Genomic DNA, 21304 nt, shown 5'->3' with positions numbered 1-21304 from the left:
CAGTTTAATAAGTCACGGCTGCAAAATACTAACGTGAATTCTTTACAGGCGAATGAAAAAAATAGTTGAAGCCGACCTCAGGGAAGATCAGTTTGGATCCCGTAGAAATATGGGAACACCTGAGGCAATACTGACCCTACGACTTATCTTAGAAGCTAGATAAAGAGAAAGCAAACCTACGTTTCTAGTATTTGTAGACTTGGAGAAAGCTTTTGACAATGTTGACTGGAATACTCTCTTTCAAATTCTGAAGGTGGCAGGGGTAAAATAGAGGGAACGAAAGGCTATTTACAATTTGTACAGAAACCAGATGGCAGTTATAAGAGTCGAGGACCATGAAAGGGAAGGAGTGGTTGGGAAGGGAGTGAGACAGCGTTGTACCCTCTCCCCGATGTTATTCAATCTGTATATTGAGCAAGCAGTGGAGGAAACAAGAGAAAAATTCGAAGTTGGTATTAAAATCCATGGAGAAGAAATAAAAACTTTCAGGTTCGCCGATGACATTGTAATTCTGGCAGACACAGCAAAGGACCTGGAACAGCAGTTGAACGGAATGGACAATGTCTTGAAAGCAGGAGATAAGATGAACATCAACAAAAGCAAAACGAGGATAATGGAATGTAGTCAAATCAAGACGGGTGATGCTGAGGGAATTATATTAGGAAATGAGACACTTAAAGTAATGACGGAATTTTGCTATTTGGGGAGCAAAATAACTGACGATGGTCGAAGTAGAGAGGATATAAAATGTATACTTGCAATGGCAAGGAAAGCGTTGCTGAAGAAGAGAAATTTGTTAACATCAAGTATAGATTTAAGTGTCAGAAAGTCGTTTCTGAAAGTATTTGTATGGAGTGTAGCCATGTATGGAAGTGAAAAATGGACGATAACTAGTTTGGACAAGAAGAGAATAGAATCTTTTGAAATGTGGTGCTACAGAAGAAGGCTGAAGATTAGATGGGTAGATCACATAACTAATGAGGAGGTATTGAATAGGGTTGGGGAGAAGGGGAGTTTGTGGTACAACTTGACTAGAAGAAGGGATCGGTTGGTAGGACATGTTCTGAGGCATCAAGGGATCACCAATTTAGTATTGGAGGGCAGTGTGGAGGGTAAAAATCGTAGAGGGAGACCAAGAGATGAATACACTAGGCAGATTCAGAAGGATGTAGGCTGGAGTAGGTACTGGAAGATGAAGAAGCTTGCACAGGATAGAGTAGCATGGGGAGCGGCATCAGACCAGTCTCAGGACTGAAGACCACAACAACAACAACAACAAACACATAAGGTCATTCTATCAATCCCTTTTTTCCTTGGATTTACGACTTCAGACTTTCACTGATATACAAGTGTTAGAATATTTCCTTGAGGAGTTTGAAGACATAGCTGCACATGCACAATTCTTTTTGAACTTTGAACAAAGGCCTCGCTCTATATATATCTTTGCTGTAAATGTTTGTATTTATTAATGTGAAATTTAGATCAGTATAAGCGATTATTACTAATGTAGTACATGAGAACACTTATCATAGATACATATCCAAAAGGTAGCTGTAGCTGTCAGTAAATATAATCCGGAATGTTATTTTTAAATTCATTGTAGTGCATTACGAAGTGAAAACAATACTAAGAGAATCAATGCACATGAGCTCCATTTTGCAAACTTTTAACAAAGCCTTTACTCTGTGGAGGTCTTGTCTGTAGATGTTTAAATAAATCAACGTTTCCTTTAGAACCAATAAAAGCATGTCTTACGTCCGTAGCACATGGTAACATACAAACATAATGACAAAAACAGGTTGAAATTATAACCCAAGTTTTTAATTTTAAATGTAGGAGTGTACTTTATTTATAGTTATCTTACAAATGATGGGAAATATATTTTTGTGATGAAATACAATAGCATGTTTTTATGATGAAACTTTTTTAAGTAGCTAATCACTCATATAATTAGACTCTGCAAGTTAACAATATGTTACAAAATAACTTATAACGACTCTTATACCATGATTTTTAAAAATGAATTTATTATTCGGTATATATGAAGTATAGAACGATAATTGTGTTAACCACACACATTAACCATCGTTTACATGGTGCTGGTATCTTATTTATTAATGTCTAATGGCATCAGAGTAAATGGACTAGAATGCCCTAAAGACTTAACAGAGCATTTTCTGGAATAAATTTTCAAACAAAAGTTTTGCAATGTAGTTTATACATGGGCAAAATAACTATAGAAACTTAAGCAAAATCATTTATTTCTATGAAAATAATGTTCATATTTTATTGTTTCTGTAAAGTAGAAGTATGATAGAGCACAGCAGTGTACGATATTGGACTGAACTAACGTCCACCTATGTGAATGACTAATGAAGTATTTTTTCTAAGGCAAAACCTACATTTCGCTCCACTTCATGAAGGTGGAAAGACTGAGTTGTAGGGAACATTTCTGAACACCTTCCTGGCCATTTGCTTGAAGGAGACTCCCAGAGCTTCATCTATAGCCGGTTTCAGCTCCTTTGCAATCTCTTCAGAATTCTCATTCAGGAACTTGAGAGTGTTGTCAGCTGTAACATCGACATGCAGTTCACCATTACTTTTACTTTCTCGGAGCCATACTCATCGTCCAGCATCAAATTAATATGTCAGACACTGAGCAATACATTTCTGAGGTTTTTCACTACTCTGTAATTTCATATATTTAGTTTAGAATTATGACCAAATATATTTAAAAGACTGTAAATTCTATCAAAACATTAGGAAATATAGTTGCAATAAATGAAATAACACCACAAACAAATGTGGCATATTATCAGGAATTTATGAATGCGCTCTATCAAATTCTTAACATGGTTTACATTTTTCCTATCAAAATCTTAATATTCTGGAAACGTTAATTAGTTGTTAACATAAACTATTTATTGCAAGTAGGTGGGAGGTACATTCATCTATGGCCTTTTCCCACAGTTCACTTATGGTGTTTAACCACTGACCTTGGTATTGTTATTTTCTTGCATTTAGGCTGTTTGACACATACTTGTAATAAGTAATTCGTTATAATTCACAAACAGTAATAATCAGCACAAAGCTGTTGGTAGACCATGAAATCTGTAGCATGATGCCGCAAAAAATATTAACTGTTCATCTAATAACATAAAAATGTTGACAAATAAGAAACCAAATTACAAATCTAAACTGAAATCGTCGTATCTTAGATCGCTTCTTACCACATATTGATGATTTCCTTAAATTAAAAGGTGCTTGGTTCATATACAACATAATTTTTAAAAATTTTTAAATTGAATAATTTCTTAGTAGAAATACACGAATTAAAGAAAAATTCATATTTTCTCAATCTTTAATTTAACTATGGTCACTAACAACAGAATTTGTGTGTAAGACTGAACTGTCCATATTTGTTAATATATTTGAGCTTCTGAGATATTTATTGATTTGTAACTAGGTTTTGGTTCATTAGCCGGACATAGATATTAACTGGAAGCAATGAAGTGTCCACCAAGAATAACTGTACCATAAAATAGAATAGAGTTTCTGCTGAATTAAGTCAAAACTCGACTGAGAGTAAAAAAGTGCTAGTAGGACTCTCTGAGGGTTCCTTACAAATGTAGTTAAATATGTTTATAAACAGCTCATCCATCGACAATTTTTTCCTGTTATCGATATTGACATTACGAAGTATCCCTCCTGGTAACTCCAAGACTTTCGAGAATATTTTAATGTTAAGTTTTAAGTTTGAATCTTTTGTGTGATTCCGCATGTCCTATTGTAATTTTTCACAGTTAGACGAAATGGGAAGGAAATATTTATAAATTGTGAACATAAATTTTACACATAGACCAACGATTAAGAAAAACCATTTCAAAATCTTGACAGTAGTCCCTCAGACTGGCCTGGACATTCAAACACAAGAGAGGAAAAAACTTATGTCCACATCTTAGAGAGAGAAGTATTGACGGAATATTGATATTTACTTATTAAAACTGGACTACAACATCCATTTTATATTTAAATACAGTAATATGTTTCTATTATTCATAAAGAGGATGAAAGCAATTTAAGTACTAATGGCAAAATGAGTTTTTATGTAATATAACTACAATTTAACAGATTTTGGTCCTTTAGCTGTACTATAAAACCTTTTTTCTTCGCGAATTTTACTATTCAAGGTTAACAGGAAGTACTCTACAGGCTTTTGATGAGTGAGTTTACGACTAGTGAAATATGTGATATAAATGGACATGTATTTTGATTGCATTGACATAGAAGCTAGACTATTTTATACCAACAAGGGCTGGTAGACCTCAGTCAGTATGTGACATAAATCTCAACTTGATATGTCTACTCGTTCCTGAGAAAAACGGGTCTTAAGTTGGACAGACAGGCAGACAGAACAGAGGGACAACAAAGTCGTTCTTTAAGGGATCCATTTTTTATGGATTGAGGTACAGAAAACCTAAAAATAAAAATTCTATCGAACTGCTGCACACAGTTACCAGAATACTTTCATAGAATTACCATGAAATCTTGAGCAGTAAGTAATCCAAAGTATGTATGATTCAAAAAGCGTAATTTCAATGAAACAGAATGTCAGAACTCGAATTTTGTACCGGTTGTCCACTTTCGTAAACATTTCCAACCGAATTTTGTATCTGTTGTCCACTTTAGTAAATATTTTCGATAAAAATCGATAAGAAATGTGGAAATTCTTAGAGAAGCAGCAGTTAACAGTTCCTACAGGCTATGGATCACACTGTACTCGTATGAAAATACTAGCATACAACCAAATTATACTAATATAAGTAGGGAATCATCAATTATCAGCTGTACATAATGAAGAATACAAATAAACAGAGCTTTCGTAAGAGAAAATTGCACAAAAATTACATATAAATTAATTTGATTAAAGCTTTGGAGAATGACGAACTGTCGACTTCCATACTCGCTAAAGGTTCATCTGTACTTTTTGTTTCAGTATGCGGGTTCTCCTTGGTAATGTCCTTAACACTCATGAACAGTATCTCATTTCACCAGATTTTCAAAACGTGCTAACCATTAGGAGACATGTTTGGGATATTTAATGACTTTTTGCAACTATTTATCAGGATTTACAGAACCAAAGTACTTTATGTAAGTGATATATCCGAGAGTTTTGGGAAAATCAGGTATTATGTTGATGTATTAAGTTGCTTAATATTACTATTTTCTATTACAACGGCACAGTTTGTGCACAAAAATACGACGCAATCCGAATTTATCGCTTGTGATACGATTTACTGGCAAGCTGTGACAACCGAGTTCCACCTTAGCGGCTGGACATTGCTTTGAATACCCAGCGTATACAATGAACACTGAAGGATAATAATAAGTCACAGCCAAAAGGAAAAGAACTTTCTTGTAAATATTCGAGTTTATGGATAGCCTGTGCCCTTTGTAACATGTGAATTTATGTGGGGAAACGACTATTCATAGGATGGTTAGGATTTTCAATACTTCCAATAATTACAATTCCTCAAGCAGTGCTAGTTTTGTTCTCACGAGGAGGTGCAGTGCTTAACATACTGGACTCTTCACATTGGTGTGGATGACTGCTTAAATTCCTGTCCAGAGCGTGATAACTACTTTCTTTTTTTCTTTCTTGCCATGATTACCTTAAGATTACTTAGCACAAACGATTCCATTGAGAACCTTACTCTACATTTCCTTCCTCATCGTAATCTGACTTGAGCTTGCAATCAGTCTCTAATGACACCCTCATCGACGGTGTTTTCCACAAAGTCTACCTTCCTTAAATCTGCAACCAATAAAATAATCAAGGAAATGCTGCATCATCTCAGTAACAATTCATTGTGGCAATCTCAGGTCTGTGCAACCGATTCAAGGAGATGTAAAGAAAATTATTGTAATGTTGTGTAAATGAGGAATGAGGCTGTCACGACACGGATGAGAACAAGAGAGTCATTGGGATATGTAGGTGGTATTTTAAATACTTTTAAAGTTCTTCAAAACCTATCACAGATAATCACCTTACTAGCTGTAGAAAGGACGTTCAAAAGTTTTGCTCAATCGTTTCCTTTTTTTTCATTTTTTGCAGGAGGAGAATGAAACATTTTTTCAACATACTTGGAACATTTAGCTATAAAATGATATATAAAAGTATTTTCTTTTATTTACAGGTGAACCGTAATGGATCACGAAGTATATGTCAGTTTGCGACGTCGGTGATGGAGTTCATCTTCAAAACCGGTGACGACTCTGCCTTATCGTTTGACAGGAAGTTGCTCCCTGTTTATGGGAAGGACACAGTGGATCGCAGCAGTATCCAGCGGTGGTTGCAGAGGTTTACAGAAGGTGATTTCTCTCTACTGGGCAATCCAAGATGCCGTACACCATTGATGGCAGTGAGTGATGTGAATAAGGAGACCATTGATCAAGCCATCCAAAATGACAGATGTGTGACGACACGACAGCTTGCTGAAATGACTCGTTTGTCATTGGGTAGTGTGATATTACTGTTACAATCACTAGGGCACAGAAAAATCTGTGCACATTGGGTGCTAAGGTTATTCGCAAGAGAAATGAAAACGATGAGGAAGAATATGTGTGAGGGTCTCATGCAGACCTTTACTGAAGAGTGGAAACAGTGTTTTGATGGCGTCATTACCCAGTATGTATCATGGTTGAATTTGTCCGAACCTGTGAGCATAACCCAATCCATGGAGTGGCGTCATCTGGGTTCCCCTCGGAAGAAGAAATCAAGAGTTTCACGAACAGCAGGCCGAAATATTATGGCCTCCTTCTTCTGGAATCAGCGTGGTGTCATGTTCACTGACCTTTTGGAAACTGCCTCCACAATTAACTGTGACCGTTGCTGTTTGTCACTGGACAAGCTGCGATGTGCCATCAAGACTCGCAGGCCAGAGCTTCAGGGTCAACTCATCACGCTACCATGACAATGCTAAACCCCATACAGCAATTATGACACAGGAGGAAATCAGGAAAATGGGTTCGAAACTGTTCCTCGTCCTCCCTACAGTCCAGACTCCGCTCCATCTGATTTTTACCTGCATGGAAAAACATTTGATAGTGAGACATGCCTTACTTCCTCTGTCAAGCGATTGTGTAAAAGTCAATCCCCATAATTTTACCAAAGTGCATCTATGTCATGCAAAGAACGTTGGGTCAGATGCGTCACAGGTGATGGAGGCTACATTGATAGGTTCAATGTACAGCTAAATGTTCCAAGTACGTTCACAAGAAATTTCCTTCTCCTTCCGCAAAATACAAAAAATTAGAGACAACTGTGCAAAACATTTTGAACACCCTTAGTATTTCACGAAAGTATACTGTGCCTTCTATACTACAAGAGATGAAGCATAATGAAACCATTACATCTTTGATATTGATAAGAACTGGAGGATTTTTCTTTGCTGCAGTTATAGTCACATCCCACTATATTGATGAACAGTGTCTGTCTCTGTTTCGTTTTCACAATTAAAACCACATAAAATATCTTTATTGTTTTATGAACTCAGAATTGCTTTTCATTAATAGCATTGTGGTTTGTTTCATCTGGTATCAAAGAATGTAAAAAAATTAAAGTTGTCTGTCTTAATAATCTACTACATCAACTTATGATTCTAGCAAGTGATTTCTGTTGCTAAATTTGTTTTTATCTACAAAATTTTGACACTTGCGAAAACCAACAGAAATTATCTTTCTTGTATACTTTTACCGTATAAAATCCAGCTTTCAGTGATCACTAAAAGCAAGAATCAATTCTGACCCAGTTTTTGTAGTAAACTGATTTCTCTACAACACCTCCAAATTACTCTTTCTAAGAATCAACAATCAGTAACACAGTCACTCCTCTTAGCAGTAATCTAATAAACCCAGACCTAACAACTAACCATAATCTAAGAGGTTTCAGTGGAACTTTTAGACTTTCATTTTATTGGGTCCTCATATCAGAAACTGTCTACTGTATTTTTCATGTATCTCAATATTTCAACAAGTGGAAGAAGCAGGCACATGATTTGAGCACAACAACATCTTTTTAGTCACATACCTAATGCTTTGTCATTGTTGAACAATCCTGTAAGGTCCATCGACAACTTGTTCAACTTGAGGTCGACCTTAAAGTCCGTCACGTCCCAGAACACCTGTCCATCTCGTTCAGTTGGCTGTCCAGTTAGCTCCATATCGGTTTCCAGTCTAGCTGAAGGTATGGGAGACAAAATGAATATTAGTACAATTGCACTGAAACTCAGAACAACAGACAAAGGATTATTTATAAAGGCAGCTTAATGCAATGATGGGCATGAAATGACAAAATAGTTTCCTTAGGGTGCATGTTGAAAGAGGGGGAAAAATCACGATTTTACTGTTGTACATAATGGTACTATCTTTGAAATCTGCGAAATTCATGGTTATTTACAAGCTAAAGGAAGTGACTTTAGTTTGAAAAATGGTGATTATAAAACCATTATACGCGATTAATAAGCTGTTATGAGGTCTTCAAGCACTGGGAGCCGATGGCTCCCTGTATAAAAAGTCACCACATTTTGCTAACGACCTTGTCAAAGAGGGCAGAGGAGCGAACAGAGGATCAGCATACTCTCTCGTCCGTGAGGTGGGAAACTGTACCTAAAGGCTGAAGAATCACCAATGATTAACGGCACGAGGATGCAGAATGCAATGAAAACAACTGCATTAAAGAAACTTAATGTGTCTCCACAGGACTTTTGGGTTGTAATTGTGAAAGTGTCATGGTAATCTCTCTATTGGCAAAAGATTTGGGATTAGTCTCCCATTCGGCTGTGCAGAGGGGACTGCCAAGGGGGAATGACAATAAGAAGAAGATTGAATAATCGATGAATGGAGAACATTCTATGAGTCAGGGCATCGATTGTCAGAAGCTTGAAAGTGATAGGGGTGCTAGGAAATCTGAAAAGGTAAATGCAGTCGCTCAGTCTCGATATAGTAGGAGCCAGTGAAATGAAATGGTAAGAAGACGAAGATTTCTGGTCAGATAAGTATGGGGTAGTATCAATAGCAGCAGAAAATGGTACCATGGGAGTAGGATTTCTTATGAGTAGGAAGGTATGGCAAAGAGTATGTTAGTGCGAACAGTTCAGTGATACAGTTGTTCTCACCAGAATCGACAGTAAATCAACACCAACCACGACATTTCAGGTACACATGCTGACACCGCAAACTGAAGAGACAGAGAAAGAACATGAGGATACTGAAAGAGTAATACAGAATGGCAAGGAAGATGAAAATCGAACAGTCATCGGGGTCTGGAATGATGTTGTAGTAAATAAATGAAAAGGTTATAGGAGAATCTGGGCTGAGGGCAAGCAATGAGAGAGGAGAAGGGTTAATTGAGTTCTGTACAAAACGTCAGCTTGTAATGGTGAATACTCTGTTCAGGAATCACAAGAAGAGGAGGTAAACGTGGAAGAGGGCATGTGATACGGAAATATTTCAGCTATATTACGTCATGGACAGGCAGAGAGTCCAAAGTCAGATACTGGATTTTAAGGCATACCCAGAAGCAGATACAGACACGGACTACAATATAGTATTAATGAAGAGTAGGCTTAAGTTTAGGAGATTAGTGAACAAAAATCAATATACAAAGAAGTGGGATATTTAATTGCTAAGAAATGACGAGGTACTCTAGAAGTTCTCTAAGGCTATAGATACAGCACTAAGGAAGAGCTCACCAGGCACTGCAGTTGAAGAGGAAAGGCAATCTATAAAAAAGGCAATCACAGAAACTGGAAAGAAAAACTTAAGTACAAGGAAAGAAATTGTGAAGAAATGATGGGTAACACAAGAAATACTTCAGCTGATCGATGAAAGAAGGAAGTACAAATATGTTGAGGGCAACTCAAAAATACAAAATAGAAGTCGCTGAGGAATGAAATAAATTGGAAAAGGAACTAAGCTAGGGAAAAATGGATGGATGAAGAATTGGAAAAAAAAGACAGAAAGAAAGAATTGTTGGAAACTGACTCAGCACATAGGAAAGTCATAACAGCCCTCAGTGAAATTAAAAGTAAGGGTGGTAACATCAAAAGTGCCATATTCCGCTGTTGGATGCAGAGGAGAGAGCAGAAAGGTGGCTTGAGTACACTGAACGCCTCAGAGATGGGGAAGATTTGTCTGATGTGATGGAAGAAGAAACAGGAATCGATATTGAAGAAATGGAGGACCCATTACTTGAATCAGTATTTAAGTGAGCTTTAGAGGACTTAAGACCAAATAAGGCAGAAGGGATGAATAATGCTCCATCAAAATTTCTAAAGTATTGGGGGAGGGAGCGACAAAGCGTCTATTCACGTTGGTGTGTAGAATGTATGAGCCCAGCGACATAACATCTCACTTTCGGAAAAATATCATTTACACTACAACGAAGTCTGAAAGAGCTGATAAATACGAGAATTACGCACAATCAGCTTAACAGCTCATCCGTCCAAGTTACTGACACTAACAACACAGAGATGAATGTAAAGAAAACTGAGGATGTCACATGATGATAAGTTCTGCTTTAGGAAAGGTAAATTCACAAGAGAGGTAAATCTGACACTGCCGTTCATTACAGGAGAAAGAGAAAAGTCAAGACACGTTCTTGGTATTTGTCACCCTGAAAGAAGCGGTAGACAGTGTAAAATGGCTCAAAATGTTAGACGTTCTGAGAAATATAGGGGTAAGCTACGGGGAGAGACAGGTTATTAAGAAAATGTACAAAATCCATGAGGGAATTATAAGAGTCGACCACCAAAAGCGAACACTCAGACTAAAATAGTGTAAGACAGGGGCGTAGTCTTTTGCCCCACTTTTCAATCTGCAGCAATGACGGAAATGGAATAAAGATTCAAGATGAAAGGATATTAATGATATGAGTAGCTGATGACATTATTATGCTAAATGAAAGTGAAGAAGAATTACATTATATGCTGAATGTAATGAACAGTCTAATGAGTACAGAATATGGGTTGAAAGTAAATTGAAGAAAGACGATAGTAATGAGAAGTGGCAGAAATGCGGACAATAAAAAACTTAACCTCAGGATTCGTGGTCACAAAGTAGATGGAGTTAACGAATTCTGCTACCTAGGCAGAAAAATAAGTAACGAAGGATGCAGGAAGGAAGGCATCAAAAAAGTCTAGCACTGGAAAAAAGTATTCCTTGCAAAGAGAAATGTAGGCCTTAATTTCAGGAAAATATCCTTAGAATGTGCATTTGGAGCACAGAATGGTGTGGTGGTGAAACATGGACTGTGGGAAAACCGGAATGGAAGAAAACTGAAACATTGAGATGTGGTGCTACAGAGGAATACTGAAAATTAGGTGAACTGATAAGGTAAGGAATGAGGAGGCTCTGCACAGAACTGGAGAGCAAATGAATATGTGGAAAATATTCTCAAGGAGCAGAGACACGATGATAGGACATTTGTTAGGATAACAGGGAATGATTTCCATTACTGTAGAGGGAGCTACAGAGGAGAAGTATGTGGCGAGGTTAAGTGGATCCAACCAACCCCAAAATTACTATAAAAACGAAACATACGTTTTTCAAATTTTGAATTGTAAATCATTATTTTAAATCTTTCCATTTTTATATTAGCTTAATATAACCATCTTCAAAATATTGAAAATCACAACCAGAAATTAATTTATAATATACATCAGGTAAAATAATGTTAACATACTTACTGATCCACATAAAAATTTTCTTTCCTTGTCTTGTTTTCAATATTATGTGAAGCATTTACTTTTATCTCACTAATCTTTTAAACAAAATAGTGTTGCTTATGTTGTTTTTCAGAAAATTCTTACATTTATATAGAATACGTTTTTATAAAAACTATTTATCTTCATAAATATGACTACAGTGAGTGATTCATTTAAATTTGACATTTTTTTAGAGAAATAAGAAACAAAGTTGAATGTAATATTTGCAAACAATGTTTTAAACTGTCTCTAATTATAGAACATTTGAGAGGCCAGGACCATACCAACAGTATTAATGTATTAAAGCAAATTTATAAAGAAGAAGAATGCAAAATGAGATTTAATAGTTATGATGAAATATATTGAAATATGGGATGACATAGAAAATTCAGATTCTCTTTTTTATGACAGTTTAAAAAGTAGTGAATTACAATTTATCAATACATAATTTACCAAAAATAATACAAAATTATATTAATGCATTTTGGATTTTGTTCTTATATTAGAACATACAGAAAAATTAAACTTTGTTAAATAATAAATAATTTTTAATAGCCATAAGGTATTGTGTCATAATTTTCTAGAACTACTCTTGTCACAGTGAAATGAGAGTTCTTCCTTAACTTGTTTGATTATTAAATTCTTAGTATTTCCATCTCTAGTTATCTGGTTGTACTCTATTTCCTCTTTTCCTTCATTTCACTTCCTACTAATGTTATCATGGTCTCACCATCCAGCTTTAAAGACCAGTTTGTTATCCACTTCTTATCTCATAACTTGTCTATCCTTTCACCCAACATACAAGCTTTTTCTAAGTTGACTTTGCCATCATCAATATACACTACCAAATCGATATCAAAATATATCACGTTTTTCCTAGTTTATCTAACAGACAATAAAATGTAGGCATTGCATTCAATGTGGTGAATGCAGCTATAAAAATATTTGTACTTGCACAATTTTCTATATAATAATACTGGAAGTTGTGCCTCATCTGTAACATAAACTCATTAATAAAATTTGTATCTATGTTACCTAATCGGTCATCTAATAGCATCTCATGAAAAGGTTTTAAATTTGTAACATACCCAGTTTTTCTCATATTTTGTCATTGTTCAAATTTACCACATAAATTTTTTAATGTATTTTAGCAAGTGCCCTTTCTCCAGGATTTTGTTCTATCTTTTATTTATCCCATAGAATTCCTAATTTATCTTTTACTGCTTTTATGTATTCATCTTTACTTTTAAATCGTCTTTCTGAGGTCTGTATTTTCATTTATTGCCCACATAATATTTGCATTTGTTTTTAAAATCCCATACTTCATAGGCATCTAAAATTTTACATCCTTTTCCCACAGCTTTCTTTACTTCATCTGTTATCCAAGTTCCAACAAAACTTCCTTCTTCATCATTATGATAATTTTTTTTTTAATTTATTTAGTTTTTCATTCATTTTTACAGGCAATACTGGATGACACAATCCTCTATGTGGCAACACATTACATTTTTGAATAATATCTTGGTATATAAACTTTTCTTTTGTGTCACAGAATAATATTCATAATATTGTACAGTCGACTAAAGACTGCATATACTATCAAATCTTATTTTTCCATTAGCTTCATCTGCTTTAGCTCTTAATTTTATCACATTTGTATAACTACCATAAAAATCATATTTGGGCTTGAATGGTTTTGATAACTTTTGGTAACTGTTTTAATTTTTTAAGACTTTTGTATGCTTCTGAATTAAGTCAGTCACATTCACACACCTCTGCTCAATTGCATCCAGCTCATTCCTGCACCTCTTGTTAAAGTCATTTGATAGAGGTTACCGGCTGTTTCTTACTTTAATTGGTAATTGTCTCAATTTTAACATTTTTTGCAACCATGGCAGAATCTGCCATGATATTGATAAATAGCATTTGTTTCTTTATCAAATCCATCTATTTTTGCTGCAGTTATTTTTAGTCCATCGCCATTAAGAGCATGTTAAATATTATTATTGTTTGAGCTATATCACTAAGCTATGCGTTCTTTAATTTCTCTCTGTTTCTTATCTTACCGAATACAGAAACTGTATTTTTAGGCATGTGTTTAGATAGTACAGGTTATGGCAGCATTCATAGTAGGATATTAAATACACACCATCAGGCAGTAACTGTAATTTATTTATTACCTCTTATGTGAATTAATAGCTAAGGGTATGACATTTACTAATGGGTAAGTCATTGTCCATTAATATCGTAGTAGATGCATCTCTGGCACTGATAAATTATTTAAAGCCATATGTACAAGACTTTTCCACCTCTTTTCATTTTTCCTAAATTTGTGAGGAAGATTATTCAAAAATCTAATTAAATGCAGAATTTCTTTTCGATATTTTGTTATGAAATCACTAAATTTAATTGTTAACAATTGAGTTATTCCAATTTTTTCATTCTGATGATTTTTATTTAAGGCTAATACTTCTCCATGAATTACTGCTAATTATATACATCATTGATCGAAACATATTGCATTGGTTTTGTTGTGTATTTTTTAATTATACCTTCACCACTTTTTTCATCCACATTTGAATCTAAATATGAGGCCAGTTTTTGTAAAGGCTAAAGATCAACATTTCCTTTTTAGAATATTTGTTAATATTACTTTAACTTGATTTTATTTTATTCAGATTGTTATTAGTATAAAATGCTCCTGCATGAATCAATATATCTGCATAATCCAATAAATCAGAACATGTAAGTAATGTATTCATATCATCCATAGTTACTTCTTTTTTTAGTTAAAAGACTCGTTAACCAATCAGTAGCTCAATATCTTCTATGACCAATTGTTACTTTAACTCCATCAAATTTTAATGGTAATTTATGAACAAATTTAAATGCACCAACAGGTTTCAATCCAAGAACTTCATCTTCACTGTGATTAACATATTGTAACATTTTAAATTAATTCTTTTAACTGCTTGTTCTCCTCTTGGAGGTATCCTTTCTATCTCTTCATGTTTTGTCAATAAGCCTTGTATTTTTTATTTACTTATTGTATAATCTCTTTTACCACTGTCATGTTCCTTAGTTGTTGGAACATCATTGAATTCTTCTAAAAAATGTTGATTATAAGTAACCAATTGTTTGTCAACTTCTCCAGTTTCTTCAGTTGATTGTAACACATTATCACCTATTCCTTCAATACCTTGTTTAACTTGTTCAGTTGTATCAATAGCAGGTTGACCTTTTTCACATTTTTCATACTCTGTTCATTGTTGTTTTCTATTTTTACTTTTTGTTTTATTTTTACTTTTAATCTTCTATTTCCATTAGCTTTTTTAAGAACTTCCAGGTTGTATGTTGCAAACATTTATTATCGTAGAAAACATTTAAAATAATTGTTTTAAAAATGTTTTCGTTTTATATCTGAACTTTCCATCGTTCAGACTCCTAGCCATGTCTGCCACAAAAAACCCAAACTGATCTTTCCAACATTTACAACTTGTTTCTTTAAAATCCTCAATTTTTAAATCACTTCCAACAACTCATTATAAATACGTTTCAAATTTGTTTAATGTTGTCGGAATACATTTAAGAAATGAGATTATCTCTAACTTATTGTTTTTCTATTTTTAAATCCATTTATGCTAAATAAAAATAATCTATTCGTTTATGTGTTCCTCTAGTAAACTATTCTCTAACAATACCCTGGTTTTCAAGAATGTAGTCATCAACTACTGCTACCCAATTTTCTACACATTAATCAGATGGAATAATTTAATCTCTATTGTCAATAAAAGTAGTAACTTCTTCCATATGCTTACCTACAATTTTTGACAGTTTTTTATAAATTCTGGAAGTATGGTTGATCTAAACCTCTGGAGTAAACATACTAATATTTAATTTTGATCCAATTCAATCATCCTGTAGTTATAATACAATTACCAGTTATTAATGCAGTTATTTCACAAACACTTGCACCTATTACTGCACATCGAACAGAATTTTGGTAAAAGTTTTCCATGCTCAATTTTTGATTTCTTTTCTGGTATTTTTAATTTTGTTTCCTAACCTGTCACGTATTTAATAAATTTTTTAGTACAAAATGAGTAGATTATTTCAATTGCGTGGTAAGTCATCTTGACTGATTTAACTTATACACTACAGCTTCAGTAATGTTGCACAGGTTGGTTTTTATTCAAATTTTTAACTCAAAATATTACATCAATAAATAAATAATAATTTATATTGCAGTGAAGAAACGGTAGAAATTCCAGTAGGTCAGTATAGTTTAAGAAATTTAGAAAAATTTATTCATTTGAAAATGCCAAACATTCACATTAAATCTAATGAAATTTTAAATAGAGTAACTACTGAGACAGATGTGAAACTATGCATGGATACAAAAGATAGTACTGCAAGTGTGGTTGAATTTAGTAAAGAAACTATTAAAGCTAATGAAAAGACTTGCTAAGAATGTTCCTAAAATTATTGCATTCGAATTAATTAATAGAAATGTTAATCTAGATTATGGTATAATTACAAAATATATTGATTCTTGTCAACATAAAACTATTATTGAATCATTCAAGCTTAATGCAGAATTTGGTGGATCAATAATTCATGAACTACATTATCCTGTATATATTCCGATTTTGATACTATTCAATACATAGAAATTACTGGAACTGAAGTGAATGGTAACTTGATTGACTTTAATGGTGCTGCTGCAACAATTGTTTAGAAATGTCTTGATAAAATTTTTCCTTATGAATGATGAACAAAATCGAGAGTTATCAGCTTTACTCATTCACTGTGAATCAGAAGATTAAAAATAATTTATTTCTCCCCAACAATTACATGGAGATTAATATAAATATTGGAGATGGTTGTGTTCATCCCAGTCATGCTCAACAGTAAATAAGCTGTAGTATTATTGGAGCTGATGGTACTGGTTATCCAACATATGATGGAAAATTCAATAAAAAATTAATTGATATCTATGTAGGAAAGTTGTTGCAGATCATCACTACAAAGAAAGGAAACACTGTCTTGTCTATAATGGAACATCGATTCATCATTCCGTCTGTCCTTAAACGATTGACTATATCCTTAATAATGATAAGATAAAAACAAACAAAAATGAAGTGATTTTTCTACTTGATTTTTTTTTTGGTGGTTTCTTCAGTGATTATCAAGAAGTGATTTGGGAATGAAATGCAACAGTAATTTTTAGATGGAGTCAAAATGCTGGAGATGCTGTTCTTCGATGGGCTGATAAAAATGATGCTGGAGTTGGAATAAAAGATACTCTCTCAAAAGAAGGCAAAACTGAAGTAAAATCTAAGAAGCCTTGCATTCCATCGGTAGAATATGAACCAGAATGAAACTTCCTGGCCGTTTAAAACTGTGCGCTGGACCAAGACTCGAACTCAGGACCTTTGCCCGCGAAAGGCAAAAGTCCAGAGTTCGAGTCTCGGTTCGGTACACAGTTTTAATCTGCCAGGAAGTTTCATATCAGTTCACACTCCACTGCAGAGTGAAAATATCATTCATGAACCAGAATAATCACTAGGGCTGGAAGGAGAAAGCCTAAAAAATCAGAAAATTCCAGTTTCTTTCTTTGAAACACGAGAAGTTGAAACAGCTGAATATTGTGGAAAAAGATATTTTGAACTAGATATTACTAATCATCATAATTCTTGAGAATTTTAGGGGCCTTGCTTTGATTTTTGTTGTGTTTGAAGCTAACCAAAAAAATTATAATAAACTGATTCATTTTTATTCAAAGAATAATAACAGAATACCTATATAAAGAACATATAAAATGAAGTTTCTCCTCAAGAAATGTGGAATCTAGATCCAACAAATATCTGGACGTGTATAATGCTTTCTTAGATATTAAGCAAAATAATAATTAAATCGACCCCCTAGCTGCAAACAGGCGTTGATATACATCATTGGGGACATGTTGAAAATGTATGCCCTGACCAGGACTCCAACCCGGAATGTCCCACTTACATGGCAGACACTCTATCCTTCTGAGCCGCCGAGTGCACATAGGATAGTGTGCCTGCAGGGACTTATCCCTTACATGCTCCCCGTGAGAACCACATTCCCAACATGTCTACACCATTGCATTCATAGTGTGCGTAATAGATGTTTTTCCATTACATTGAAAAATTTTCGCTCAACTGAATGGTGATAACAATGTAACTCCTTTCAATCTCATTGAAAATTATCCTATTTTTGTCATAAATATGTCTAGGAGAATGAATGTGTTAGCCACACAGAAAAGCAGAATGAAATAAGTATATCTTTCAATGATAAAACTGCGAAACATACAACTATCTATATAGTAATGTATAGCAAGAAAAATTCAATATAGGTTACTCACCATAGCGTTTTCAGTGAAAAGTTTTAATGTAAATATTTTTTATTGTATATAAATTGATAGCCTACTAGAGAAGCTTAACAATGCAAGCAATTCAAATTTGTGTGAAAAGATTAGCTAGCTGGAAATAAATGAATTGTATTATACTACAGACTGTGAATATTTAAAAACTAGACACAGGAAGAAGTTTTGTTTGGAACTTTATGTTAAATTTAAAATTATTTTACCAAACAGATGTGATAAATTAATTAGCAGTTGTGACTTATAATTTTTTGGTGTAGGAAATATCAAAACTAACATATAAATGAATGAAGAAACTTAAAAATAATGATAATGAATTTCATAATCTGGAGCTCTTTATGTGAGAATACATTATTGCATTTTTGTATTAGTTTTGTGGTTGGTTTGGGTTTGCTTGGTAAATTATGTACTAGTGTGCTCAACCAATCCACTTGATACTTAGAGGGCAAGAGCTGTGGAGGAAGACGGAGATTGGAGTACATCCAGCAAATACTGAGGACGAAAGGTTGAAGCACTACTCTCAGACGAAGAGGCTGACACAGGAGCGGAACTGGTGGCAGGCTCCATCATACCAGCGAAGACTGATGACTCAAAAAAAGAATGAAATCTTCGGCAAAGGGTAGGACGTCTTGTGCCACCGTCTGAACTGCAATTCAAATTTACACCCTCTAATAATTTTGCGCAGTGTGTAAGAAATTTTAGCTCTTTGTATAAATACAGTATAAGTGATTATGTCTTCAATACTAAAAAATAATTACCCTTACCTTTCTTCTAAATTTGCCCTTGTACACAACAAGCGATTTCTACCCAATTTGGAACAGTTACGACTGCAAGCTGAAACATGCCTAGTACCGTGCAGCTGGGGTGAAGGTGGAAGTTCTCTTTCATCCAAATTTAGTATACCAATAACTGAACATGCTTATACGTGAAAAGTACACTGAATGTAATGGACCCCTATCATCCTCTGAACTGTAAATGAAATATTGAATTTGAAGTGATGACATGTGAAAATATAATTCTGGAACTTTTGGAGATATTTCACACTAATAAGTATGCATATGGTTTGCTGTTTGAAGAGAATACTATGGGTTACTGTATGTCCCAGAGCAAGATCAGGCTACTGAAGATGTGCAACTCACAATGTGACTAAAAGTGTAACAGTATCTCAAGCCTGTAGCACACTGGAACTGCAGTATTAGGTGGATACATATAGTGTTATGTAGCTCCTGAAGTACTTTTAACCTCACATTGTAAACATAAGATGGACCAAGTGGAAGAAAAACATGGTGAGTGGGACATACATACCCTCACTAGGGTCAACAGTGGGGGTCAACATTATTTTGTTACTGAATTAATTTTACTATCAATAACAGCATATTTTCAAAATATAAACAGTTAATGAAAAACTACCATAATTGATATCATATCGAATATTGTAGGGGTGCTAGAATATGGATATTATTTAAGCCAAATTTAGTCCATTAGAGGTATTGTATTCTGTGAGCCTTTATGTAAAATTAGAGCAATCCAAAATTGCACATTCTGTAGGAAGTACTGTTCTTATACTTAAAAGATCTGAGAAACTACTACAAATATGTGACCTTAAAGCACCTGGTAATCAACCAGATAACTCTGAGAGAATGTGTTCGCTATTTCAATTATAAGATATTGGATTTCTGGGTTGTTTCCCACAACGAATTGAGTGGAAAATATAAACATGATACACTACCTAATACATTATTCTCTTTAGATCAACATTTCACCTGGAAAAACAAGTATGTCCTTATTATCCTTTGTATTATCCCTGCATGTACACAAAGAATTCTTGTCTGTTGAACCTTCTCCTACTAATTCTCTATCAGTTACTGATGAATGCTGTTCAAAAATGGTAATTTCTAGGGTTTCACCTGGAGAGATTATATGCACCAACAACAGAAATAATTAATCACATTATAAGTATCATTGTGGATAATTTGTTTCTTTTTTATAATCGATGTTTTCTCTGTGTGAGAAGTGGAAACAGTATGTAGCAATTGTCACAGCAGTTTTATTACTTCTATGTTATGTTTGAGGTAGAAATCAGATTTATTCTGTTTCATAAACTCCATGTGATCAGAAGTATCCAGACACTCCATAAACCATACATTTTTCGTATTAGGTGCATTGTGCTGCCACCTACTGCCAGGTACTCCATATCAGCGACCTCAGTGGTCAGCACATATTGTGAGAGGACAGAATGAGGCACTGTATGGAACTCACAGACTTTGAACGTGGTCAGGTGATTGGTTGTCACTTGTATCATACATTTATATGCGAGATTTCCACGCTCTTAAACATCCCTAGGTCCACTGTTCCTGATGTGATAGTGAAGTGGAAACGTGAAGGGACACATACAGCACAAAAGCATACAGGCCGACCTCGTCTGTCGACTGACATCTATTGAGACCATCAAGACCATCACACAGGAATTCCAGACTGCACCAGGATCCAGAGCAAGTACCATGACAGTTAGCCAGGAGGTGAGAAAACTTGGATTTAATGGTCGAGCGGCTGATCATAAGCTACACATCACGCTGGTAAATGCCAAACGACACGTCTATTGGTGTATGGAGAGTAAACATCATGCGACTGGACAGTTGAAAAACTTTGTGTGGAGTGACAAATCATGGTACACAAAGTGGCGGTCTGATGGCAGGGTGTGGATATGGCAAACGATCGATGAACATGATATGCCAGAGTGTGTAGTGCCAAAAGTAAAATTCGGAGGCGGTGGTGTTATGGCGTGGTCGTGTTTTTCATGGAAGTGGCTTGCGCCCCTTGTTGTTTAGCGTGGCAGTATCACAGCACAGACCTACTTTGATGTTTTAAGCACCTTCTTGCTTCTCACTGTTAAGGAGTAATTTGGGGATGTATGTTTCAACACGATCGAGCACCTGTTCATAATGCATGGGTTGTGGTGGAGTGGTTACACGACAATAACATCCGTGTAATGGGCTGGCCCGCACAGAATCCTTACCTGAATCATATAGAATACCTTTGGAATGTTTTGGAACGCCAGCTTCGTGTCAGACTTCACCAACCTACATCGATACCTCTCCTCAGTGCAGCATTGCGTCAAGTATGAGCTGCC

The 21304-nt window shown here is 34.8% G+C and overlaps 1 protein-coding gene across 1 annotated transcript in view; it reads right to left on the bottom strand.

Moving 5' to 3' along the window:
• Positions 1–1997: 1997 nt before the first annotated feature.
• LOC124545088 (protein takeout-like) overlaps positions 1998–21304 on the bottom strand; it is an 81761-nt gene continuing 62454 nt past the window's right edge. The window contains exons 5-6 of the mRNA XM_047123898.1: positions 8090–8239; positions 1998–2570 (exon numbers count right to left, since the gene is read on the bottom strand). Of these exons, the coding sequence (XP_046979854.1) occupies positions 2416–2570; positions 8090–8239 (305 nt within the window). The 3' untranslated portion in view covers positions 1998–2415. The remainder of the gene's footprint in view (positions 2571–8089; positions 8240–21304) is intronic.

Source organism: Schistocerca americana, chromosome 8, assembly GCF_021461395.2.
Source record: "Schistocerca americana isolate TAMUIC-IGC-003095 chromosome 8, iqSchAmer2.1, whole genome shotgun sequence".
Taxonomy (NCBI): domain Eukaryota; kingdom Metazoa; phylum Arthropoda; class Insecta; order Orthoptera; family Acrididae; genus Schistocerca; species Schistocerca americana.
Note: the sequence above shows the minus strand (reverse complement) of the source record. Positions and strands in the feature narration are given on the sequence as shown.